Raw genomic sequence first — 25,480 nt, 5'->3', positions numbered from 1 at the left:
CCTAACTTCTGCAAAAGCCTTCACATCTGGCATTAGCCTAAGATGCTGTCTAAAAAAGTATTGGGTTTTGGACAAGAGCTAATGTTTTGGAAAGGTGGTCTGACACCTTTGGATTTGGGTTGCACGATGCCAAACGCGTAGCTGTGCGGTCCAGAGTTACCATTTTGATCTTTTGTTGGCCAGCACCCTGAAGCCAGCATTCACACAGCATGACCAGGGGCAAGTTAAGGCCAGACACACCTGAATGTGTAAAGAAGTGTGCGAGCGTCTGACACCTTGAGGGTGTGAGCAGATGGCAAAACCTGGGCTGCTGTTGGTGTTGGACTGTATGAAGTGCTAGCTATGGGTCGGTGGTGAACAAGACTGCCAAGAAGGACTCAAAGCCAGGGTCAGAATGAAGAGAAAAACAGTGAGGCTACAAGAGAAGAAAGCAGAGGAGGGGAAGAAAGGGTTCAACACCCGTAGTGACACAGAGGAGAAGCAGCGAAGGTTGCAGGTGTCTTTGCCTTGGTTTTCTCCAAGACTCCTCCAAGGACTCTCAGAGGACTCTGCGACGCGGTGGAAAAGCAGATGGCACATCTTAAGCATTCTGCTCACCGCTCTTGTGGGCAGCCAGAAGGCAGCTAAAAACAAACCTAAGCCCCTGGAAAGAGCACCGGCAGATTTACAGCAAAGCCTTTCTGTGTTGTCTCTGCCGCAGGCGGACGGACACACCCTGAAGACGGCAAGGTGACTGAGTACTTAATGAAGTCACCAGCTTCAGAAGTTGGTCAGGGACAAAATGAAAGAAGTGCCCGCTCGAGACCACAAATTCTGAGCATGATGGTGGACAGTTTAATTGATTTTGATTGATGTCCACGCAGGCGCTCAGGAGCCGAGGCACTCTCCTTTGGGAGCGCATGGACACATGTGTCTGCCTTTGTACGAGTGCATGTGGGGCTTGCTCTTGTGATAAGGCTCGATGTAAATGCGGGCCCACAGCAGATGGGGATGAGAGAGCGAAGGGGGGAGCAGCCGTTTTTTTTCCCCCTAGTGCTACCGCATGTGTTCCTTCCTGAGCCACATGGGTCTTGCCAAAGCCAGGATTTTCATGTAAAACTGGGCTGCCTACAAAAACCCTCGGCTTGGGTTTGGGCCCAAGAACAAGCCTGCAAGCTGCCTGCTCCAGCGCTCGGCAATGACAAGGCCTCAGCACACGGGGAACAAATGCATAACTCAATGGTGAACATGACAGAGGTTCTGCAACCGACCAGGACGGATTTAGAGTTTCTGCAATATTAATATTCTATAATATTGGGACACATTCAAGCTAACCAGACAATGCTGGTCAAGTTATCCTAAGGTTTGTGCAGTGTTTCTCAACTACAGTCCTCTGGACTCACCTCTCAGAATGTTCCCTATTCATCATACTAAGAAGCTGATGAGTTGAATCAGGTGTTTTAATTAGTGAGATATCTAAAACATTCTTATAGGTGGGTATCCCAGGGGGGATACGTAGTACAAACTTAAAGCAGGTGAATCCTATCCTGTTTCCCGAGGGTCGCCCTCCAGGCCTAATTAAACACACCTGAACCAACTAATCAAGTTCCTCAGTATCACTACACTCTCAGAAAAAAAAAGGTGGGGAGGAAAGTTGTCACTGGTGTGGTGCCCATTCAAAAGGTATTAATATGTACAATTTAGGTACTAATATGTACCATTTATGAGTAAATAAGGTACAATGTTGTATCTTTTAAAAGTGTACTGCCTTGGTGATAGCTTTTGTACCTTTTTTTCTGAAAGTGTAGACAAAGTTCCTTTCAAGTAAAGTCTGTTCAGTCAGCAGCCATATTTGCAACACCTCCAGGCAGCTATTTCGGGCATCCAAGACCAAGTCCTATCTATTTGAATGGGGGAATCCTGAAATCTCAAAAACTGCTTGCCGAACTCACATTTAAATAAAACATTTCAAACCAGCAACAAAATCTGACATGAGCTATACCATAAATGTTGTTTCTTATGCTCAAATAGCATTAAAAAAGCTCTCCTAAGCGCGAGTCTCAGGTTTCTGGAGGGAACCGGAGCTTCTAACGGCAGCTGCAGTGATGCAATGACTTGTGATTGGCTCTTTCGCTCTTTCAGGCAGGACGCATTCCGCCATATTGCGTGTTGCAGTTTCTCCCATTCCTAAGTACGCAAAGTGAACTGTCTTTCTATATCTATAGTCTTTGGTGTAGAAACTTCCAGGCAGAGATACTCTGCAAGACGTTGGCCCTCTAGAAGCAGGATTGGACACATCTGACTGTCAACCCATATGACTGTACTCTTACCTCTAATGATCGACAGCGTAGCTTGCACACTGACTTCGCCTTCGCTGTTCTCCGCCACACACTCGTAGACGTTCTCATCTCGAGGCGCCCGGAGAGGCTGGATCCTCAGGACGGCCCCCGCACCTTCGTCAAACTCTATTGTCTGTGTGAGAGGGATAAAGAGCGGGTTTGGAATATTTCATTGAAAAGCTTCATGGTAAATGTCATTAACAGTTGCCTGGTGGTTAAAGAGACAAAAAGGCAATAAATTCAATCCCAGAACTGGAGCGTTACCGATCCCAAGTGCCCGAAAGCAAGGCACTTAATTCCTGGTTGCTCTAGAGGGATTGGTCTTGGTAAATGACACATCATTTCCTAATTGAAAAGTTTTAGATGCTGGTGTTCTCGCTTCCTTGGTCAACCAGCATCCCCAACTTTTAACTTAACCCTAACTCTTTTCAGGTGATGCTTAGATTCAGTTAATTCTGACAAAAATTGTTGTGCTTCTATTTTAAGGCTCCAAAATATCCTGTAACATCTATATGTCGCTGTGAGCTCAAATTATGCAAGAGAGTTAATTAGGCTCCTGCGGTGCTTTCGCATTTGATGTCATTGTAGCGAAACAGTCACACGAATCAATAGGGAATGACAAAGAGGAACGAGTCTCTTTGTAAGCCAGTGGCAAAACTCTCTTCATTTTCTTTTTTTGGTGAGTTTTCAAGGCTACGATAATGAGAAGCAGCCCAGTGATGGCACACTGTCCTAAGTGTGTGTAGATCAATATCAAAGCAAAGCCTTCAGGGAAAGCGAATTAATTCAAACCCCTCACGAAATGACTTTTAAACGAAACAAAGATGATAATTTGAGCTTGAGCATACTCTTGGGTTTGCGCCAACGAATGGATCGGAACTGCCAACGCATTTTTGCGTTCATCTTTTCTTTTTTTGAGGGAAGTTTTTCATCTTTGTTGAATAGTGACAGAATGGTTAAATGCAGAGCTAGCTTTAATTAAGATATACGAAACATCGATCAAGACACTACAGCTGCCAGCTGTGTTATGACAAAAGAATTCAACAAGCAAGGAAAAAAAGACACAGACTAGCTCTGCTCAATACACACAGAAGCTATGCTGCGTGCTTCATAAACACTTGAGATCTAACTCAAATGTTTTTGATGACATTTTGTGAGAAATACTACAGGAATAGTTGATTATTCAACTGATACGTTTGCCCTTAAAGTGCTACCAGTCTTACCTCTATGCGTTGAGAGTTCACCCTCTTCCCTTTCTTGTTCCAGGTTACTCGTGGCTTGGGGTCACCTGTGGCTTGGCAAACGAAGGATACAACACCCCCGGAGACGCCGATCATGTTTTGAGGTCTTTTTGTAAACTGGGGTGCAGCTAAACAAGGAAACAGGCAAAATACTATTAGCATTTAGCTTCAAGCCTCATCACTATAACAATGTGTAGAAGGGAATACTTGCTTACTATTTACAATCCTGCCTTCTATATCTAGTCAAAAACAGTATGTGAAACAGTACGCTAAAGTTTACGCCAAATGTTTTAACATGTACAACACTGTTTTCAAGTAACCTCACCATGTTGAATTAGCATGTAACGGCTTTGTACGGGGAAAAAAAAAAATCTGGGCAGTCTGGCCAAATGAGTCAAGAAAGAGAAATATGACAGCTGATATTTCAGCTGGTGCTCTTCGCGTGTCGGTCAAACAAGACAGAAGTTTTTTTTTATTTCAATTAAACAAATGTACTATATTTTATTTTGATAATGTTTCTTATTTAATATTTTGTATTTTTAGGGGATTTTATAGTACTAAATTATATTTACGCTGTAGTTCTAATCCACTTATTGACTTTTTGAGCATAGAACTGTCATTTTTGAATGCTTTAGAGCACAGACTTAATTTTGATCTCTTTTCAAAAAGTTTTAAAAAGTTTACTTAAAAAAGTTACAAAACGTTGTTTACTGTTATGAAAAAAGCACAAAAAATACGATGTTAATTTTTTATATGGAATATAAATATTTAATATTTTCAAAAACACAATTTACTCTAAAACTGCAAGAAAATCAAAGCCATAAATCTAAAAAAAAAAAGTTCCAAATTTGAGCTTGATATCTCAAAAAATGAGCTTTCAGTAAGATTTTGTTTGGATGCAGTACCAAAAGTTTTCACTAGGTGAAATTTGTCTCCCATTCATTTCCAATGTGCTCATTTTTGACCATGACTATTTTTTCATAACCTTTTTGAATCATGTACATGATTTTTTTTTTTTTATGTTCACCAAGTACCAAAACCTTTACCAAGTTTTGTACCATTCCGATGAAGTAAAAAAAAAAAAAAAAAAAAAAGACAGAAGAGCACCAGAAGGTTAATTCATGTTCACATGAATATGGTGATTCAAGATAGATGCATTGCATTGTGGGGGGAAAAAAACCTACATTGTTTGGCAAATAAAGCATGTCATACATTCAGTATATACAAAAAATGTACATACTGTGCATAGTATATACTGCAGAAATAGTAAGAGTTGCATGCTGCTAGTATGCTTTAAGTGAAGCTAGCCCAATTCGTCACAAGGCCATTGTAACAGCAAATCAATTAAATTAAATTACAGAGTAATTGAACACACACCCACATACATGCAATTTAACAGTACTCAAAGTGCATTCAACCATAAAATAACGAGTGAGAGGAGTAGGACTGAAGTGGGCAAGTGACCTGTTCTGCTATGATAGAAATGTTGGCGAGAAACCGGCGCAAATGGAAAGTGCCTGTGTTTCAGCACGCCGGTAATTACACCACAGACAATGCGCACGTCGACGCCATTGTGAATAATTTATTAGCCAATGTATAATAAAGTACCTGCAATTCTGCCACGATTTGAAAGCCCCTTGTCAGGTGAAGCATCCAAAACCCCACACACGTTTTGCATAAGACATGCCAGCTGTAAGCTAACGACATCCAGAGATGATTGGGACTGACAGTCGGTAACAATGGATCATTCTGCCTTCCTGTCGTGACTTAGCTATTCCAGCTTGGTCTGTCATTCTGTCTACCATTACCGCTTGTTCTTTGTGGATTACGCTAGTTTTGGAAAATAAAAATGTGTGTTTTTTTTCATCAGAACCCAGCACAGTTTGTTCTCAGCTCATCAAATTATCATGGCGTCTACCTCGACTCTTCTCGGTGGGCCTCCGCTGGCGCTCGCTTTTTTCTCTCCGCGGGGCAGTAGGTCAAGCTTGACACAACAAGATATGAGAAGAGGCTCTCTAGGGGAACATGCTAAAATCCAGAAAGCGTACAGATATGAGGAGATGATCAAACGGTCAGGCAAGCACGGCAAATTAATTATTAACCGCCCGTGGGCATGCAGGCGAGCCCCTGAATCTCCGGGTGCGGATAAACACACTTGAAGCGTTGAAGTTCCAGAGAGTGGAGAAGATGATGCCCGAGGTCTTTCTGTTTTATTCTGAAGTTACGAAAGCTCAACTTGCAGAGTGCCAACGCACACGGGTCTACCAATTTAGTTGGTATGAGTCAATTTATTTGGTAGAGCACAAAAACATATGCTACAAGACGAGGGTCAGAAAAACCAGCCGTGAGTGATGGATTGACTAGCTCCCTACAGCTTAGCCTCTGCGGTGCAGCCCGAGGTCACACGTTCCCACCGGCCACGTATCGACGCTTTACCCATGACGGTTGGCGGCCACATGCGACGGCCTGCGGCGCAGCGAGTTATGGATTTTCTGACAGCCGAGTCTGACGAGAGCTTGTGAGTGTAATAGAGAAGCTTTGACGAGCTGCGCTACTTCGCCAGACAAAGAGGATCACTCGCACAATTAACCTTTCCACTAGCCGAGACTTACTTGTGTTTTCAGTACACTTTGAAGGAGAAACAATACCAAATAAACACCTTTTTCATCATCCTGCCGGCACAAACAAAGCACAGATGTGCCGAACAAATGCTGATATACATACATAAACATACATTATTTATTTTCATGCCTTTCTCACATGCTTCGTCTCCTTTCAGACTCTTTCTCTGGCGTTAGGAACTGCAGGACTCTCGAAATGCTTCCAATAACATGATTCTGCCGCCTCCATTTGGTGAGTCTCCTATAATGGGAGGCTCGGGGTGATAGACGCGGTTAGATGACTAACACCATAATCAACGGAGTAAAAAAACCCTTTCGAAGCTTATAAAAAACAGCTCCATTATGCTGAGAATTAGAAAAATGCTGGTGCAAAAAATGGCAGCCCATCAGGGGCGTTTTAGGAAAGGGGAGAGAGCATCACTTGCCGCCCATCTTGTTTAAAATAGCCACCTTTCAACCGCTGATTGAGGCTTATCTGAAAGGGGTAAAAAGGCACATTTCGGTATCATATGTACTTTACCTCTGAAAAAGGCAATTACGGGGATCCCAGAGCCAGATAATGTCCTAAGTGGCTGTAATTTGAGAAATCAATGTGAGCGGCATGTTTCGGCCTAAACATCTGTAATGTTTTGACTCTACATACAAGTCAAGCACCTGCTCTTATAATAAAACAATACCGAGTTTGACGCTAACATTATGGAAAGTGCGTTTGCTGTAATCCTAGATGCGAAGGAGGTCCTCGCGCTCATCTTTATACTCACAGCAATGCCCAAAATGACAAAAGAGTCTCTGTAGACTTCTATGTGATGACAATACGAGTAAAACTCTGACAGAGAGCAAAAGGACCGTCGCAGGTTGAGCTTCACCTGCTTGAACATGGAGATTTGTGAAATCTGCACCTTTAGCATCTGACCGGTAGCGATAATGTCTTTAATTGTGATGTTATTTGCTTTAGGGTCATTGACAAATAAGGTTTTTAAAAGTGTAAAAAAGAGATATACGTTTTATTAAGTGTTAACAATGAGATTATGTGGTTTTTATAGTCAATTAAAACTGCTTTTTTGACAAAATTTGTCCCCAAAAAAGTCATTCGGTTTAACCAAAATTTCGGTTTTACCGAATGACACTTTTGGTTATACCAAATGACGATATTTTCAAACAATGCTAACAGGCTGATATCTAGCTAGCAAGGTTTTAAAATATTACAACATTTTCCATGTTTTATAGCGGTTGTACCGAATGACCTGATGTTTCGGGACATGCATATGAGCGAAAGTGAAAACATGAGTTTTTCAAATAGTTAAGAGAGATTTAGTTTCTTTGCTTCATGACCATGTGGTCCTTTGCAGGTGTCTGAATGATGTCACATCCTGTCACATGATCCTGACCACATGACTTGATCCAAAATGGTCCGTTTATATCGGTTACTCCAAATGAATTTTTGCACATTCTTTCTCATAACAAATCAATGACATATAAAATCATGCCAGAATAAAAAAATATACATGTTTATTACATTTTAAGATATTTTAATCACTAATGAAATGGCTGTATTGGCGTTTGAACGGTTAAACCGAATGACCACTTCAAAATCTTTAAAATACCTTTATATGTAGCAAAATATAATTAAAACCTTTTGGATTCAATAAAAGAGATCTAGTTGTACTACCTTACATACTTTGGACGTCATATCTTTACTCCTTATTATTAATAAGGCCTTTGGACAAAAAAAGTGACCAATCACGTCTTTCACCCTTTAATAAAGCTAATAACTTCACAAATTTCAACATACTTTGCATGGATCGCACGAGTGATACAGACAACTGTTCAGGTCCTTTTCTGTCCTTTCTTGAGCTTGACCATTCTTGTCACGTCTATTCTTGTAAAAGAACAGCGTGAACGTTCGTCAAAACATCTCCTTTTGCGCTCTATGGAGGAAAAATAGTCAGACGGGTTTGGAACGACATGATGTGATGATTTTTTCGGTCAACAAGCTACCTGTAAAAACCATGGTGTTGTCCACTAACATACGTTTGCTACAATCATAGACACAAACAAGGTCGTCTTTAGATTCACAGCAACCCCAAAATGACAAAAGAGGTCATTTAACTGAAAGTCTTTGTGACGAACGATTAAAACTAGAAGAGAAAGTCCTGGCGAGTGTCTGGAGAGGAAAAGGACTGCCGCAGGTTTAGCTTCGCCTGCTTGAACGCAGAGATTTGTGGCCGTGTGCTCGACTGACTTCAGACCGACCGCGGTTCAATTGGACTCTCTCTTTCTCTCTCCGGCCACATGAAACCAACATGCCTTTCGGTCAACAGATCTGACTTCAGACATCGCCATGGAAACATACGACTCGGGCGTCTCTCACTAGTGGCGCTGGCTAATCGTCTGCTGTGAAGGCTTCATCAGAAGATGCAGAAGACTAACAGTCCCAACCAGGAGAGCATGTGGAGGAACGATTGAACTTTGAACATCAGACACATTTCATTCATTAATACAGTTTATTCACTATAGTTTAAAAAGATGGTAATAAAATATGACAAGATCTCAGTTAAACTGTGTCAGAAAAAAATAATCTTAATATCACTTAAGGAAAACATGGTCAGGTCAAAGTGAGTGAATCATTTTTGGTTTCAAACTGTAATCAATTTTACTGGTAGTCACTGTATAAAGAATTTTTGGATATGTCACAGTTTACTTTATTTTGCTATCCTCACTTACATAATTGAACTATAATGTCCTGCACCCACTAGTATAAATATATCAAAAATATAAAAAATGTCTGAATAATTTTTGGTTTGACTGTAAATATCTAGTTATAATATCGGCGTAATGCAGAGCATGACTCAGAAACGCAGTTGTGGAGCATCTGTGAGCAACTAAATCGACTCAAAAATGATTTTGAAACAGATGCCAGTAAAGGTCAAATGTGGTTTTTGTGCAGATGTTTTCATGAGGTCATCATTAACCATAAGCGGGTTATTTGGGTCTTAAGACGGCCCAGCATGACAGCGCCACTTGGGACTAACACACCGGTTCCTATTAGATAATGTCTTAAACATTAAAATAAAATAAAATAATGATAAATAATTCTAATAATAAAATCAAAATTGAGATTGTGTGAATTGACTTTTCAGTTTTAAAATGAAAAAATTAAGTAAAATTAAATTAAATTAAAATAAATTAAAATAAAATAATAAAATAAATAAGGAAATAAAATAAAATAAAAATAAAATAAAAATAAAATAAAATAAAATAAAATAAAATAAAATAAAATAAAATAAAATAAAATAAAATAAAATAAAATAAAATAAAATAAAATAAAATAAAACGGCATTTATGATTCATGCACCGGTTTCTTTAAAATAATGAGTTCAGTCATAAAAAAGTATTATTAAAAAATTCTAATAATAAAAACTATTGAGATCTCTGAATTGAAATCTGTACCAGTTTCGCTAATGCAATGACTGTTCATTTTTAAAATAAAATATAAAATAAAATAAAATAATGATAAACAATTTTAATAATAAAAATCACATTTGCGTTTTGTAGAATAAAATAAAATAATGATAAATAATTTAATTAATAAAAACAAAATTGAGATTGTAAAATAATAATAATAAAAATGCCATTTGTCTCTCATGCACCGATTTATAATACAATGAGTTCACTTTTAAAAAGTCAAATAAAATAAAAAAAATTATAAAATACACCAGTTTCTTTAATACAATGACTTTTCAGTTTTTAAACAAACAAACAAACAAGGTACAGTATATTAAACATCTCAATTATCGGATGAGATTTACTGCTGCAGTAATGGGGACTTTTGCTTCTCAATATTATTAGCTCAGTGCATCTCTTATTTTTAATCTGCATGTCAAAAATTGTCTATTTTGTTTTCTCAAAAAATAAAGTAGAAAATAGGACTTAAATGAAAGCGCACAATCCATCTACAACAGGACGTGCTTGTCCTCTTCCCACAATTCTCCTGTCATATTACTACAATTACCACTAATTATGATACTTCAAGCCGACCCCAAAGAGCCACTTTTTTCTGGAGAAGTCTGGATAAGAAAATCTTTAGCAGGTGTGGGGTGAGTAAGTCAAAGTCTACCGAGAGCTTTAGGAAATTAAGTTTAACAATAAGGCCAATTTTGCAACAGCCGGGCCACTGAGACGAGGAGGAAATTGCAACAATCTAATGTGATTTGCAGCGTCCTCGGGCGATTGGTACTTGTTGACAGGCCTCGCAAAAACGGACACCTGCAGTCGCTCGAGGGTTAAAGTCCTCGGAGTGGACGGCACGGGCCGTGGGAATCTCACATCATGAATATTCACAAGGAGATCATGATAAAATACACAGATATGAAGGAGACAAGCAGGATATACTGCTGAATAAAGAGCCAAGGAAAGACAACACAAACAACATCATTATGTCAGTCAGGCTTGAATTCAATGGTTGACCGCTTTTAATTGTAGCCGTGACATCAATTATGCAAATGAGAACAATAAACAAACTAAAACGTCTGGGTTCTGATCAAAAACACAAACAGCATCATCAAATATTCACTCCAGTACATGTAATACTGTCAAAGGCCTCTTGATTAACTGTTTATTCTCTCTTGTAAAGCGGAAAGAAATTCAAACAGTCACCAAATTTGCTTGCAAACTGATCTTGGAGCCACAAAGAGAGTCTTTTCAATCTATGGACTCGGATGGGACTCTGGGAAAGGGCTCAGCTGGTGATGCAGGATCACGAATGTGACATGCAATAATCATTTTTGACATTCAGCAAATCCGAGCCTGCTAATCTGCTTCAAGATTAATCTGGGCTGCTCAGGAAGTGTGTGTGCGTCTATATAAACAGCAGGTGGAGGTGACACGAGCCACAAGGCGCCATCTGCTGGTCAAATCGTCTAGAGGAGGATTTTAAAGAGATGAAATGTAATTTATACACCATCATGCATCTGAAACCTACTGTTTTGTGGAAGATATTTTGATGGGTGTTCAAGCTGCTCTTTTCCATACAATGAAAGCATATAAGCAAAGCAAAAAACAAAAACATAATACTAGTCCAAAGGACTATATTCCAAGTCTCCTGACGTCATACGATTGATTTGCATGAGAAACAGGCAGAAAATTAAGTCCTTTCCTATGAATGTCTGAAATTCTCAATTGCGGAAATCTAATATTGTAAGCATATTGTGATCGAGGAAGAAATTTAAGTTCTTTCCATTGTAAAACTGAAATATAATGTGTTTGTATATTCAAAAATGCTTGGAGTGCCAACGTTTTTAAGTATGACAATATTCTCTTGATTATTCGCCTGAGCTAATAAATTTGCAAATGTCAACATATTTAGTTTAGTTGTACTTTATTGTCCAGCCTTGGCTGAAAATGGATCTTCGGCCTCACTATACATACTGAAGACCAGCTGCATAAAGGTTTGTTTATATATTGCTCTAGTTGCCTCTGATGCCGACAGAATGGAAATAGTTCAAAGGTATCATTATCTGGTCATCATTATAGGACACTGAAGGCAACTATTTCACATGCAAAGAGTTGCATACTGTCCAGTGCTTTCTGCTGATTCCTGAGCTTGACCTTTCTTGGCCACAATTCTTGGAAAAGAGCAGCACAAACATTTGTTGAAATGCTTCCTTTGGCGATCTACAAAAGCAAAAGTCATGGTTTTGGAATGACGTGAGAGTGAATGTGAACGTTTTAGGTCCTGTCATCGTTTATTCAAACGTTCACGCAAGAAATGGCAGAAATCCGTACCATTAGCATCCAACTTGGAGCGCCAAGGTTATTAAATAAAGCAAATGACATGATAAAGTATAACTAGATAAAAAAGTTTGTCGAGACAAACTTTAAGTTGGCTTGAAAAAGCCGGTCCAGAAATTTTGAAGCAGTTTTAAAAGTTTTCAGTTTGAAAGTTTCAGTTTTAGTTTAGTAATTTTGATAGAGTACTCTGTGTGGTTGCTAAGGTTTTGCTATGCGGTTGCTAGGGTACTCTGAGTGTTGCTATATGGTTGCTAGGGTACTCGGGATGGTTGCTAAGGTATTCTGGGTGGTTGCTAGGGTGTTGCTACGTGGTTGCTAGGGTGTTGTTATGCGGTTGCTAAGGTACTCGGGGTGGTCGCTAGGGTGTTGCTACGCGGTTGCTAAGGTACTCAGGGTGGTCGCTATGGTGTTGCTATGCGATTGCTAGGGTACTCGGGGTGGTTCATAGGGTGTTGCTAGATTTAGTTTGATAGATTTAGTTTGATAGATAGATAGATAGATAGATAGAGTTTGATGATGATAGATAGATAGATAGATAGATAGATAGATAGAGTTTGATGATGATAGATAGATAGATAGATAGATAGATAGATAGATAGATAGATAGATAGATAGATAGTCAGATAGATAGATAGACAGATAGAGTTCGAATGAGTTTCAATGGATTAGAAATCGTACATAGAATGGCAGTTGAGTCTAATTGAGTTTTTGAGTCTAATGGGCTTCCGTAGTTCAAATTAGAATTTTGACAATTGGAGTTTGAACAGTCTTGGCTCATTTGTCAATGAAAGTCAATGGGATTTTTCCGAGCTTTTTTTTTTTTTTAGGAAAACTGATCGGTGTCCAATCAGTTAGAAAAGATATAGCACACTAAGTCAGAACAGTTTGAAGGTCTGACCCGAGTTTGGAGTATGTAGAGTTAAAGCTCTAGGAGGAGTTAGAGTTGGAAGAGAGAAAATAGCATAACAGTAAGTTGGCTTTTTCAAGCCATCTTAACTTTGCAAATTTCAATGTATTTTGCCTGCAAAGACTTTGCACAAATCATATGGGAAAATGTTCGGTAACACTTTATTTTAAGGTCTTTTAACTAGTTACTAGAATAGTGGCTCTTGACCTTTTTTCTACATTCCCAATCCTACCCAATACCTAAACTTAACAACTACATTACTAACTATTAATAAGCAGTAAATGAGGAGTTTATTGAGGGAAAAGTCGTAGTAAATAGTTTATATGTGTTCCCTATACTGAAGTGTTACTAATGTTCCTGTGCTTTTTTTGTAGTTTCTTGAGCTTGACATGCCTTAGTCACAATTATTGGAAAAGAGCAGCACGAACATCCGTCAAAACATCTCCTCTGGTGCTATATGAAAGAAAGAGTCATGGGTTTGGAATGCCATGAGGGAGAGTAAACGATAAGATCCATATATTCCAAATCTTTTAAAGTTGCACGATATATTTGAGTGCAAAACACGTTCTTTCTTTCATAAATCTGAAATCTCATTTGTACTTTCGCATATTTAAACTTGACAACACAAGAAACCGTGGAAATCTGCACCAACTTAGCGTCCAACGCGTAGTACCAATATTTTTAATTACGACATTAATGCATTTGGAATACAAACAAGTTTTCCTGTGCTTCTTCTTGACATGCCTTAGTCACACTTCTTGGAAAAGAGCAACATGAACATTTGTCGAGATCTCCTTTGGCGATCTACAAAAGAAAAGGTTGGGTTTGAAACGACATGAGGGTGAATAAACGATGGCAGGATTTCTTTTTCAACAAACTAACCCTCCTATTTTGAAATATGATTTGTACTTTCGCATATTCAAACGGCAGAAATTAGCATCCAACTAGGAGCGCCAAAGTTATATACGTCATTATTTGCTTTAATAAAGTAAACTTCAACATATTTTGCCTGTAAAGACTTGGAATACAGTTTTACTGTGCTTTTCTTGTAGTTTCTTGAGCTTGACATGCCCTTGAGCAGCACAAACAAAACGTCTCCTTTGGTGCTCTACGAAAGAACATCATAAGGGTGAGTAAACGATGACGGGATTTATTTTTCGGCTAACTATCCCTTTAACAAGCAACCTGAATGAACCTTGGTGTGGTCCACAGATGCCGCCTTGAGCGGTGAAAATCAGAGATTTACTTTAGCAATCGAGCTGTGTTGGGGAGGTTAAACCGCAGCACTGTACAAGGCAGGTAATGAGGGACATTCAGGCGTTTTAGCTGATAGCTTTAAAGAGACAAGGCGAGGGGGGGGGGGTTACTTTCCCTTAGGGGACTGAAATCTCTCACTTGGAAACTTCAAAGGGAAAATAAATTATTGAAATCGCTCTCGTCACTTTCTGCCCGAGTCAATCAAAGCGGAGGAGAGCTGGCAAGGGCGCAGGCTGCATGCGGACACTTAAGGAGATTGCTAAACGCTACAGCGTTCCGTGGCATGCCGCTTCCCGAAATATCCCGACGTAGCGAGCATCATTCAGAGGAACGACAACAAATAAGCCTTTGGCGGGATTCCTAATATAGCGACGGCCACAGGAAATCATTGTAGATTTCCCGCCATGCAAGAACATAAACACTGGAACTGAAAGAACAACACAAGCCTCCGTTATTGAGCAATGGGATTCTGAGCGAGCAGAAACACAAACGTGATTTTCATGGACCACAGCATTGTGCAGATTGTGGTGTACAGTTTCGACACGGGGTATTTTGGTCTGGTCAGCGCGGCGCTGGACAGGGTGTCTGGAGGTTTTTCAGGGGGGTGAGAGGTTCAGATTGGGTGTTGTGTGGTTAGACGGAGGCACACCCAAGCTGAATGGACTGTTTTTAGAGCTCGTGTGGAGGATTGTGGGAATATGGACCCCTATCTGACGCCTCATCCCAGACTGAAGGATAGAGACTAAAGCGCGGGTTGATATAATGCTAATACATACACTAGCAATCAAAAGTCTGGACACACTGATTTCTCATGATCATATGTACACTGCCCGGCCAAAAAAAGGTCACTGTTTGCATAAGAGGCTCATTATTGCAGTGATTATCATGATATATTTTTGGCAGCAGTTCTTCTAACCCTAATTGATGGAGTGTGTAGCTTTCATTTCTTAAACAACCATGTAGGAAGACCCATCATGGCCATATTCCAGAATGACAATGTCAAGATTCATCAGGCTCAAATTGTGAAAGAATGATTGGGAGGGACTCATTTTCACACATGACTCATGCATTGTCAACAGGTCTGCACGATTAATCCAAATTAAACCGCACGTGATTTGGCAAAGGCTGCGATTTATTTATGCGCAGCTTGTCGGTGAAGCACGGCTCTGTGATCAGTAGTAAATGGTCCATCTGAAAGCCAGAGGGCGCTCTTGCGCAGATATGCCCCGCAGAAGTACGATAACCACATCATTCCAGGAAATCCCAACGGGCATCATATTATTGCTGGAGCTGAATAAACAAGAAGATTGAAATGCTTTGATTGATTAATAAACACACGACTACGACAATAAATGGTTTATCTGGGTATTTTCATGATAATAAAGTATATTTATAATGCAATGATAATCGACATGTTGTCTGCCTCATTCTGTGTAAGAAGCCACATCACCTCACAGAAGGATGTTTTCAAACACTCAACTGACGTTATGAAGTGAGTTTGGAATAAAAACATGTTATTAAATGTTGTCTTTTGTTGGACAAGAGGTTCATAAATGCTTTTCATGTTTGGAAAGATGTCGTTTTTTCAAATGCACATAATAAGTGACTTAAAATCGCAGTGCTTTCAGATAGAGCACCATTTACTACTGATCACAGAGCCAAATTTTAATAATCGCACTAAGCCATATCAGTTTAACCATGATTTCATGTTAATTGCGATTAATCATGCAGCCCTAATTGTCAATACAAGATCTTGAGCAAAAATTGATGCACCTCTTGATGGACATAAATGTTGTGATGTTATTTCCATCAAGAGGTGCATCAATTTTTGCTCATGATCTTGTATTGACAATGCAAGAGGTGAGCACTCTGTAAAGTCTCCTCCAGCACATCCCAAAGACTTTCAATTAATTTAATTTTCACATGTGAAGATGATTCTTCATGTTCGCTCCCAATCATTCTTTCACAATTTGAGCCTGATGAATCTTGACATTGTCATCCTGGAATATGGTAGGGCCCTGTGATTTCCGCGATGCAGAAAACACGGACGGAATCACGGAATCCATTCATAAAAACGGAATTTACTATATAATGCGGAATGTCACGGAATTTGTCACATTTCTGATGAATGAATAAAAAGCAGGTCAGTGCACTTAAATTAAATAACGATATAGACTAGTGTCTGTGAATATTAAACCACAAAAAGACTATTTAAATATGAATCCTGCATGTTTGTGTGTCGGTTTCATTTACCTCACACACACACACACACACGCAGTGTTTTCATTTTATCGTTTTATTTGAGAAAATCTATTGTCATACCATAAACACACAGTAACTCAAAGCTCTTGACAACCCGTCAAAATAAAAAAGTTTGAACTTGACAGAAACATATTACTTCTGCACAGTAAAATTTAGATACGTTTCAATGTAATAGTAATACTAACACTAATAGACGTATAATCATAATTATAATAAACTATTAAAACTATATTTTTAAGGAACAATCTCAGTTTTTCTTTCATGTTTTAATTATAACAGTAAAGGTCTGTTGTGCAGCACTTTGTTTGACAAAAAAAGGTTTAATTTCATGATTAAAAGAAATTCAATTAATGTTATCCGTTCATTTGATTGCCAGAAAAATTTAAATACGCAACAGAATTTCTTAAAAAAAAAAAACTAAATATATAAAAAATATATTTTTTAATGAATACATTTGTTGTTTTCAGGAATTCTATTAATTAGACATTCTTTTTGATTATTAAAAATTAATGTAACCATTAAAATCAAGTCCAAAAAACTTAAAGTGAAAAAAAATAAATAAATAAATAAATAAAATGGAAAAAATGGAATTTGGAAAAAAATAAAATGGATTTCATAGGGCCCTAACATGGCCATGATGGGTCTTCCTACATGGTTGTTTAAGAAATGAAAAGCTACACACTCCATCAATTAGGGTTAGAAGAACATCTGTTGCCAGACATATAACATGCTAGAAACACAATAATCACTGCAAAAATGATCCAGTCATGCACTCTTAATCATTTGCCTATTTAAATCCAAACAGCAACTTTTGTTTTGTAGCCGTGCAGTGTATATATAGTTAGGATAGACACTGCGTGTGTGTGTGTGTGTGTGTGTGTGTGCACTCATAAGCTAATCATGTAAATGTAAAGCTGCTGGACTTTCTGCACACACACACACACACACACACAAACAAGCCCCCAGCTTTATTACCACGGGCCAGATTTATTCACAGCCCTTTTTTCTTTTTGATTAAAAACGTCTCCTCCACATGTTGATTTATGAGCACCAGGCGAGCGTGAGGGAGGCGGTAAGGATGACATCATGCAGTTGGCAACCTCTCGCAGAGGTGACATCTACTCGCTTTGTGTGTGAGTGTGTCTAAATAAGAGCCCGTGTGTGGCACAGCTGTACGACCACAAGTCCACCTGCATGACGTGTGTGGGCCGCACCTTTAAAACAGGGGCTTATAAGAACAAAAATGATTTATAAAGTCAATGCATAACAGATCACAATCCAATTTTTACATCCGCATTTGATGCATTTCAGAGTGAAATGAGATATTAACAAGAAAAAAAAGTAAAGAAATTGATTCATCAGTGTTGGAAACTTCACAAATTAGTTTCAAAGCTTCTCCAACACTGAAAATGACACAAGAACAACAACAAAATGTTGTGCTGCTGTACGACAAACTGTCAAGACAGTAATTAGCGATCAGAGCCTGTGAGAGTACAGCAGATGACATCCCAGCCAATCAGACGGCGGCGTGCGGAGGGTTTCGGTGGCCGGGGGGTTTGAGGGGGGGTGGAGTGATTAGAGCTCTGGGACGATGTGTGCTGCCTAGTAAACATCTGAATCACAGCGGTCTGCGCACAGACACGAGACACACGTCACGATTAAAAAACAGAGACTGACAGTGAGAGATTATATACCCTACGGTGATAAAAAGAAAGGCAGGTTATTAAAACAAATGTCTCAACTGTTTCTCCCAGACTACACTGAGCAGAAACAACAAACGGAGGCTAAAGAAGAGATCTCAACAACCGTGAACTGATTTGTACAAAATTTCAATATTAAAACTTAAATTAGAGATGCAAACGTCTGTAAACAAACAGGCTGTGTAAAAATAAACATAAAAACCAAAACACATGCTATTAAACGCACTCGCTTCTAGCTCGGTCTTATGTGACGTTGCTTTCTGAAATGTATAATTATGAAGTCTTGCACTGGTTTTGCGAGTTTAATCTTAACCTCGAGATTAGCTGTTAACATAAGGTGAGAAATTATGCAAGTACATGAATGTATAATATTAAAGGGTTAGTTCACCCAAAAATGAAAATTATGTCATTAATGACTCACCCTCATGTCATTCCAAACCTGTAAGACCTCTGTTCATCTTCAGAACACATTGAAAATGTATGTACGGTATACTGTCCATGTCCAGAAAGGTAATAAAAACATCATCAAAGTAGTCCATGTGACATCAGTGGGTTATTTAGAAGTGTTTGAAGCATCGAAAATACATTTTGGTCCAAAAATAACAAAAACTACGACTTTATTCAGCATTGTATTCTCTTCCGGAATCCTTTCCATTGAATTGATTCCATTGAACTGATTCCATTGAATCCTTTCATCTGTCAGCGTTGGTAATGCATTTTTTCACTCAATTTCGGCAATTAGGACATCCGCAACATTCTGAAGCATCAAAAATACATTTTGGTCCAAAAATAACAAAAAAATACGACTTTATTCAACATTGTCTTCTCTTCCGGAATCCTTTCCATTGAATTGATTCCATTGAACTGATTCCACTGAATTGATTCCATTGAACTGATTCCATTGAATCCTTTCATCTGTCGGCGTTGGTAATGCACTTTTACGTCACCGTGGTTGTTTTTGGCGATTAGGACATCCGCAACATTTTGAAGCATCAAAAATACATTTTGGTCCAAAAATAACAAAAACTACGACTTTTTTCAGCATTGTATTCTCTTCCGGGTCTGTTTCAATCCGTGTTCATGACTCCGCTGCTTCTTCTTTCCTGTTTTACGGCGGTTGGCATTCAGCTTATTGGTGCATTACCGCCCCCTTCTGCTCCGGAGTGTGGTTCGCGTCTCCGTAGTGACGCTGCTGACGTGTTATCCGGTGTGCCCGAGCTTCGTTTACAGTCTGAGGGAGACGCACGCTGTATTCAAGCTATTCTACATTGTTTGTATTTTGGTATTGCTATATTTTTTTAAAATGGTGCGTAAGTTTGCATGTCGCAGTTGTCCTAATTGCCAAAAACAACCACAGTGACGTAAAAGTGCATTACCAACGCCGACACCTTTCTGGACATGGACAGTCTACCGTACATACATTTTCAATGGAGGGACAGAAAATCTAAAATATCTTAAACTGTGTTCTGAAGATGAACGGAGGTCTTACGGGTTTGGAACGACATGAGGGTGAGTCATTAATGACATCATTTTCATTTTTGGGTGAACTAACCCTTTAAGTAAAGTTTGAGTTTAGTTGTAAATATAATATGTGAAAAATGCTTTACACAAGTATATGAATGCCAAATCAACTAGTAGGTTATTAGATGAACCATCTCGAATGTTAATTACAAAGTCTTGCACTGTTTTACGTGTCCCAGCTTTGTTTATTGTTCTTTTAAACCAATCCATTTTGTTACGTCTAGCCATTTTTTGAAAGCATATGAAGTAACCGCCTCCTTATAAATGTGAACCTGAATCTAGAATAAGCTTACCGGTCGATTAATCAACTAGACGTACAACTAGTGATAGTTTTGCTCACCCTCATTGCATACAAAGTAAAGGCATCAGACGTGTTGCCTTCTTTTCTGGGCCGCCCTACAAAACCAACAAATAGGAGAACAGAACAATGTTGGGCACACAAAGACGTGGCGTATCTGACAGCGGCCCATTCTCACATTATCTCTCAGGCGGCGCTTGAATTACACCTATTTTAGGCTTGAAAGCAGCAGGGGGAGGCTTTACCTCCGCTTTCATCCCGCGCTCGCACTCGCCCCTCTTTACTTCACTTGACTCTTTGTTTTGTTTCCCTAATGCGTCTCTAAACCCATCTTAGGGGAGAAATGGTGCAGAACAAATCCTGACTTCGAGCCTTGGAAATTAAAAGACAGCACAGGCCCCGATCTGTCTGATGAAGAGATATAAACAGGAAAAGAGAGACGAAATAATCCGATAAACAGTGATCTTGCGCTTTACGTCTCTACGTGTACGGGGAGATCCTTAAACCCACCAGCGTTTCATTTTTTTTTTTCCTGATGATTATGAAACATCCTTGAAACTGTGAATACATGAAACTATACACTTTTAAAAAAACTAGTCAGTGGGTCGCCTGAACAACTAGTCGATTAATCAGTTTTAAGGAAGCCCTATATAATTAGCTTGGTTTTGGGTTCAACGGACCTAAAAAACAACTTTTCTGACAAAAATCCAAATTTCTTGATCGACTAGACAGCTAGTTTACCAGTTGACCATCATTACCCATCCATAATGTTAAAGGTGCAATATGTAAGGATTTTGCAGTAAAATATCATGAGAAAATTGCAATTTTAACCAAGGCTCCGGGAAGTGTGAGGAGTCGTCTGTCAATGGCGTCATACCCGCGTTACCCTCGATTTCCGGTTTTATTTTGTAGAAACCATGGAAACACCAAAGACGCTTTAATATTTACATGTTTTAATAGACAAGGGAACAGCTGTTTTGATATATTTATAGACAGAAAACTAATTATTGTTATATAGCTCAACATGTTTAGTCTTATTGTTTAAATCTATTTTTCTTGATGTTTTGCGAGTCTCATGCTTTACCATGCCTCAGAGAAAAACACTATTTTGTGAAGTAGCTAACATAGCATAATCAGATGCAGCTTTATTTTTAGTAACGGTAATACAGCATTTCTCCATCATACAATACGTTTTCAAATTAATTGCATGCCATTTATCAACACAAGCCATACAGGAAAAGCGGAAGCGGCGACTGTGTCATAATAAAAGTCCCGCTGCTCGTGAGGCGTGTGTTGAGCAATCGCTCCAGCTCCTCGTTCAGCTCCACAACACTCGCTCCTGCTCTGCTTCATACTACAGTAACGTTAATAATCACATCCATGAACATGATTTCTTCCCGAGTCATATCCCTATTATTTTGCACTGTCCGTTGAGGTTTAGCTTTAACCTTGAAAATTGTCACAAACATAAGGCAAGAAACATATTTCCTACGCAAGTAAACATATGCAAAAAAGTCACATTTCTTTATCGACTTGCAGGTAATGGGAAGGCTTCTTAACCAGCTGACTATCATGACCCATCCATAATGTTCAGTAAATCTTGATTTTAGTTTTAACCTTGAAATTCGTTGTATACATAAGGCCAGAAACATATTTTACGCAAATTTACCAAATTTCTTAATTGACTAGCAGGCTATTAGCCAACTAGTTGACCATCGTGAACCCTCCATAATGTTCAGTAAAGCTTGAATTTAGTCAGAAACATAATGCAAGAAAAATGCTTTACAAAAGTATTTGAATGCAAAAAAAATCTCCTAATTAATTAGCAGATTATTGGATGTTATGAACCATTCCTCATGTTAAGGCTTGAGTTTACGGCCTGCAATGGTACTACGTCGTGGTCAACCCAAAAAGGGCCACCCTCAACCACTAGATATGCCAATAGTGGGCCTGCAAAGGTACTGCGCTGATGTCGACCCTACATTGGCTGCCCTTAACCAATCACTCATGAAGTCTTAACATCTGCATGACACTAACACTTAATTCTTGGTGGGGGTAAAAAAAAGAACAAAATGATAATACTTATAGACTTTTAAGACACTCAAGACTTTAACTTGACTTTTAAGCTTGAGTTTCATCTTAGTTTGCTTACATAAGGCCAAGGAGCCGGTGAGCAGCGGAGACAGCAGCAGGGCGCTCAGGGAGAGCAGGATGGGCAGGTGGCCGGCTGGCATCATGTTGCAGATGACCTTTGACCTGGCTGGAGAGCCGCGGCCCCACAGGCTGGAGACGAGGGGTCGGCACACTGGACGTTTGGCACTCTGGAGGAGACAAAACAGAAGAATCCTGATGAGTAATGGCGTTCACTGACAGGCGAGATAAACGCCAGTATGTTAACATATTTTCACCAGCCAACCATCAAGTTCATTCACACGCTTTACCAGAACGTTGACTTTGAGCCTGTTCACAGACTCCCAATTGCAGTTTTACACAACTCATAATTAGTCAGGCATTATCGCTGGATCTCGTCATTATTTACTTATCCGCCCATCTTGTAATTACCAAGACACTCATCAATATTTCAGACGGCGTCTCTTTGTTTTAGCCAAATTGCGATTAATCCCCCCGTCACCACTCTTTGCCTCGGGAGTCGACTTGCGGGTTGCTGTGTTTCTCACACAGGCGGGGCGGAAACCCGGCGAACGTGCTTGTACACCATTTAATTAAAGATGGCAAGAACATCAGATGGCAAGATGGCAAGAGACGCGCGAACACGTGTAGTTGCTTTCGGAAGCACTCGCTCACATCGAGAATGAAAGAGATGTTGACATGAATCACTGAGACTCTAAAGAGTGAGTGTGTCTTCTGTAGACAAACCTCCAGGCCTGTGTGACTCAATAAGGGTGTTCAAACAAGTCCAAGCTGGCACCTTTTTTAATTTGTACCCTCGGGATCTGGTGGAGGACCAACAGTGGAAGTTGAGGAACTACTAGACGAACCGACAAATGGACAATATTAAATAAATAAATCAGAAATAAACCACTAAATGCAACATGTAAATGAATTATAAATAATAAAATAATAAATAATAATTTGAAAAATCTGATTTTAAAAGATTAAATGAAGTGTTTTTTAAATGATGGCAAAAATAATTTAACTGTGAAAATAGGAAAAATGACCATGTATACTAAAATATCCAATATTCGACATTATGGATAAATAATAAAATGTAATAATAATTATAATAATAATAATAATAATATGATCAAAGACATGGTACTGACACATTGTGCAGTCTTAATAAAAAATAAATAATATTTTTTATAACATTGTATAAAATATTATATAGCTACAAAATAAATGTAAACATCTAAATAAATTAGACATCAAACACAAAAAACACTAAATGCTCCAAGCATCACAACATTATAATGTACAATATGCAAAAATTATCGTTAGCTAAAGAATTGTGTTAAGAATTTAAAATAATGAGTTAGGAAAAGGTCATTTAAAATGTAAAAAACTAACAAGCATAATTAAACAATTTTGATCAGTATGGACAGATAAACAAAACAAATAATGAAATATTAATAATAATAAATCATGCTTTGGTGGTATGGGTAGGTTTAAAGGTAGGGGTAAGGGTTAAGGGATGGGTCAACAATGTAATTATAAATGTAATTACAGAAAATAATTACAGATGTAACTACATGCAGGTGTTTTTAAAATATAAGTACAATGTAAAAACGTGTATGTACACAATAAGAGCATTGAATCAAATGATTAATTTAAATGTAAGTACATAGTAGTTAAGGCCACTTAATATAAATTGGGACCGAAATATCATTCTAATAATTTTGTATACAATATATTTAAAGTAAAAAATATTTATTATAACTGTAAATGTAATGGGATTTCCAAAAAATAAAGAGACGTCCCAAACATTACTTCATTACAGAAAAAAACTTTGTAACACTTCATCAACACCAAAAACCAAACTGTCAAATGTCCCCAAAAAGCCAAGATCTTGACTGCGGGTGCTGACATAACGCACTGCTATAGGACTCTCTTGTTCTTCTCCCCAGAAGGCACGTGAGACACTTCAAACTTTAATAATAAGTCCTTTGTGTCTTCAACACAATAACACAGTCATCACATACACACGCCGTGTCAGTCTGCACCGCTAGTTGTGCAGCGTGTTACGTTTCCAGAAAGCCTGGAAGTCATAATGCGCGAGTGAGGACCTAGTGACAGCTGGCTTGTCAGCTTGGGGTTTCCTGTCAACCTGCATGGCGACACTTGAAATTCCGCCCCACATAAACAATTGAAAGAGTCCGTCGAGGGATTCGACTCTGGAGCGCCACAACCAGAGGGCCAAAGCGAGCACGGCATACCCAGACAAAGAGGTGGAATATGTCCACGCTGATTTACGACGCTCCCCTACGCTGGCCGCCCAAGTCCGAATCCTAAAGTAGCTCCCATTCACCATGTCTGGAATGTGAAGTTTCACTGCAACAAGACATTAAGGGTGTTTTCACACCTGTAGATTGATTGCATTGTTCCGAAACAGGGACTACATTACAATGTTGCATTTTCTTCTTGGTTCGGTTTGCTTTCTCAAGGCAATATTTCAAAGCGCACCAAAATGTGTTTATGCAAGTCACATGCGTGTACAACTGTCCCCTTATTGGTCAGAGTTTTCTCAGTGTCATCCATTAAAATGATTGAGAAGTTTTTGTACTGTTGAGACACATGCAAACACTATACGAATGTAGCCGAGATGCATTGAAACACTATATGAATGTTATAATGCAGCAAGAGCGGGAATCAAGGCTTCGTCAGGACAGCGTTCATGCAGACTTGCACGGATAAGCGCGATTACACAACATTTTAAGATGATGAGGTGTGGGGGCAGGTGTGGCCTAATGGATAGAGAGTTGGACTTGGGTTCGAGTCTCAGGTCCAGCAGGGATTGTCGGTGAGGGGAGTGAATGTCCAGCGCTCTCCCCATCCTCAATACCACGACTGAGGTGAGACCCTTGAGCAAGGCACCGTACCCCCAACTGCTCCCCGGGCGCCGCTGCATGGGTTAAATGCAGAGCACAAATTCCGAGTATGGGCCACCATACTTGGCCACATGTCACTTCACTTCACATGTCACTTTTTTTTTACTGCAGTAATTAATGTGCTCACTCACAGAATCGAACACTGCTTGATTTCATATAATGCATTTCCCACTATAAAATATGATATTGTTTGGTTCGTTGGTCCGTTGGGTCGGATTTATTTCACACTGCTCCAGAGTTCGTTTGCAGTCAGACTGAGACCACCTCGTTCAGGCGGTCTCGGAGTGATTGTTTTGGTGCGGGTCCGAGTGCGATTGCTGTGTTCACATATGCCTTAACAAACGCACCAGGTTCCAAAACAAACGCTCAGGTGTGAAAGCACCCTACAAAGAAATAGTTGACCCCACCATATTCAGCCCATGATAAAGCAAACTTGTTTGCAATTCCTAATAAATGCGACCCTAGTTTTGGTTGCAACTGTTATTAACAACAGAATATA

General features: G+C 39.1%; 1 protein-coding gene across 31 annotated transcripts in view; it reads right to left on the bottom strand.

Moving 5' to 3' along the window:
- The window catches only part of ptprsa (protein tyrosine phosphatase receptor type Sa), a 210,268-nt gene that overhangs the window by 102,941 nt on the left and 81,847 nt on the right, over positions 1 to 25,480 (bottom strand). For all 31 annotated transcript variants that reach the window (XM_067396814.1, XM_067396816.1, XM_067396792.1 and 28 more), the window contains 3 exons: positions 22,068 to 22,236; positions 3,542 to 3,687; positions 2,310 to 2,451 (listed from right to left, as the gene is read on the bottom strand). In XM_067396814.1, the coding sequence (XP_067252915.1) occupies positions 2,310 to 2,451; positions 3,542 to 3,687; positions 22,068 to 22,152 (373 nt within the window). In that variant the 5' untranslated portion in view covers positions 22,153 to 22,236. The remainder of the gene's footprint in view (positions 1 to 2,309; positions 2,452 to 3,541; positions 3,688 to 22,067; positions 22,237 to 25,480) is intronic.

This window comes from Chanodichthys erythropterus, chromosome 10, assembly GCF_024489055.1.
Source record: "Chanodichthys erythropterus isolate Z2021 chromosome 10, ASM2448905v1, whole genome shotgun sequence".
In the NCBI taxonomy this organism is placed as follows: Eukaryota; Metazoa; Chordata; class Actinopteri; order Cypriniformes; family Xenocyprididae; genus Chanodichthys; species Chanodichthys erythropterus.
The sequence above is the reverse complement of the archived record's forward strand: the minus strand, read 5'-3'. Positions and strand labels throughout refer to the sequence as shown.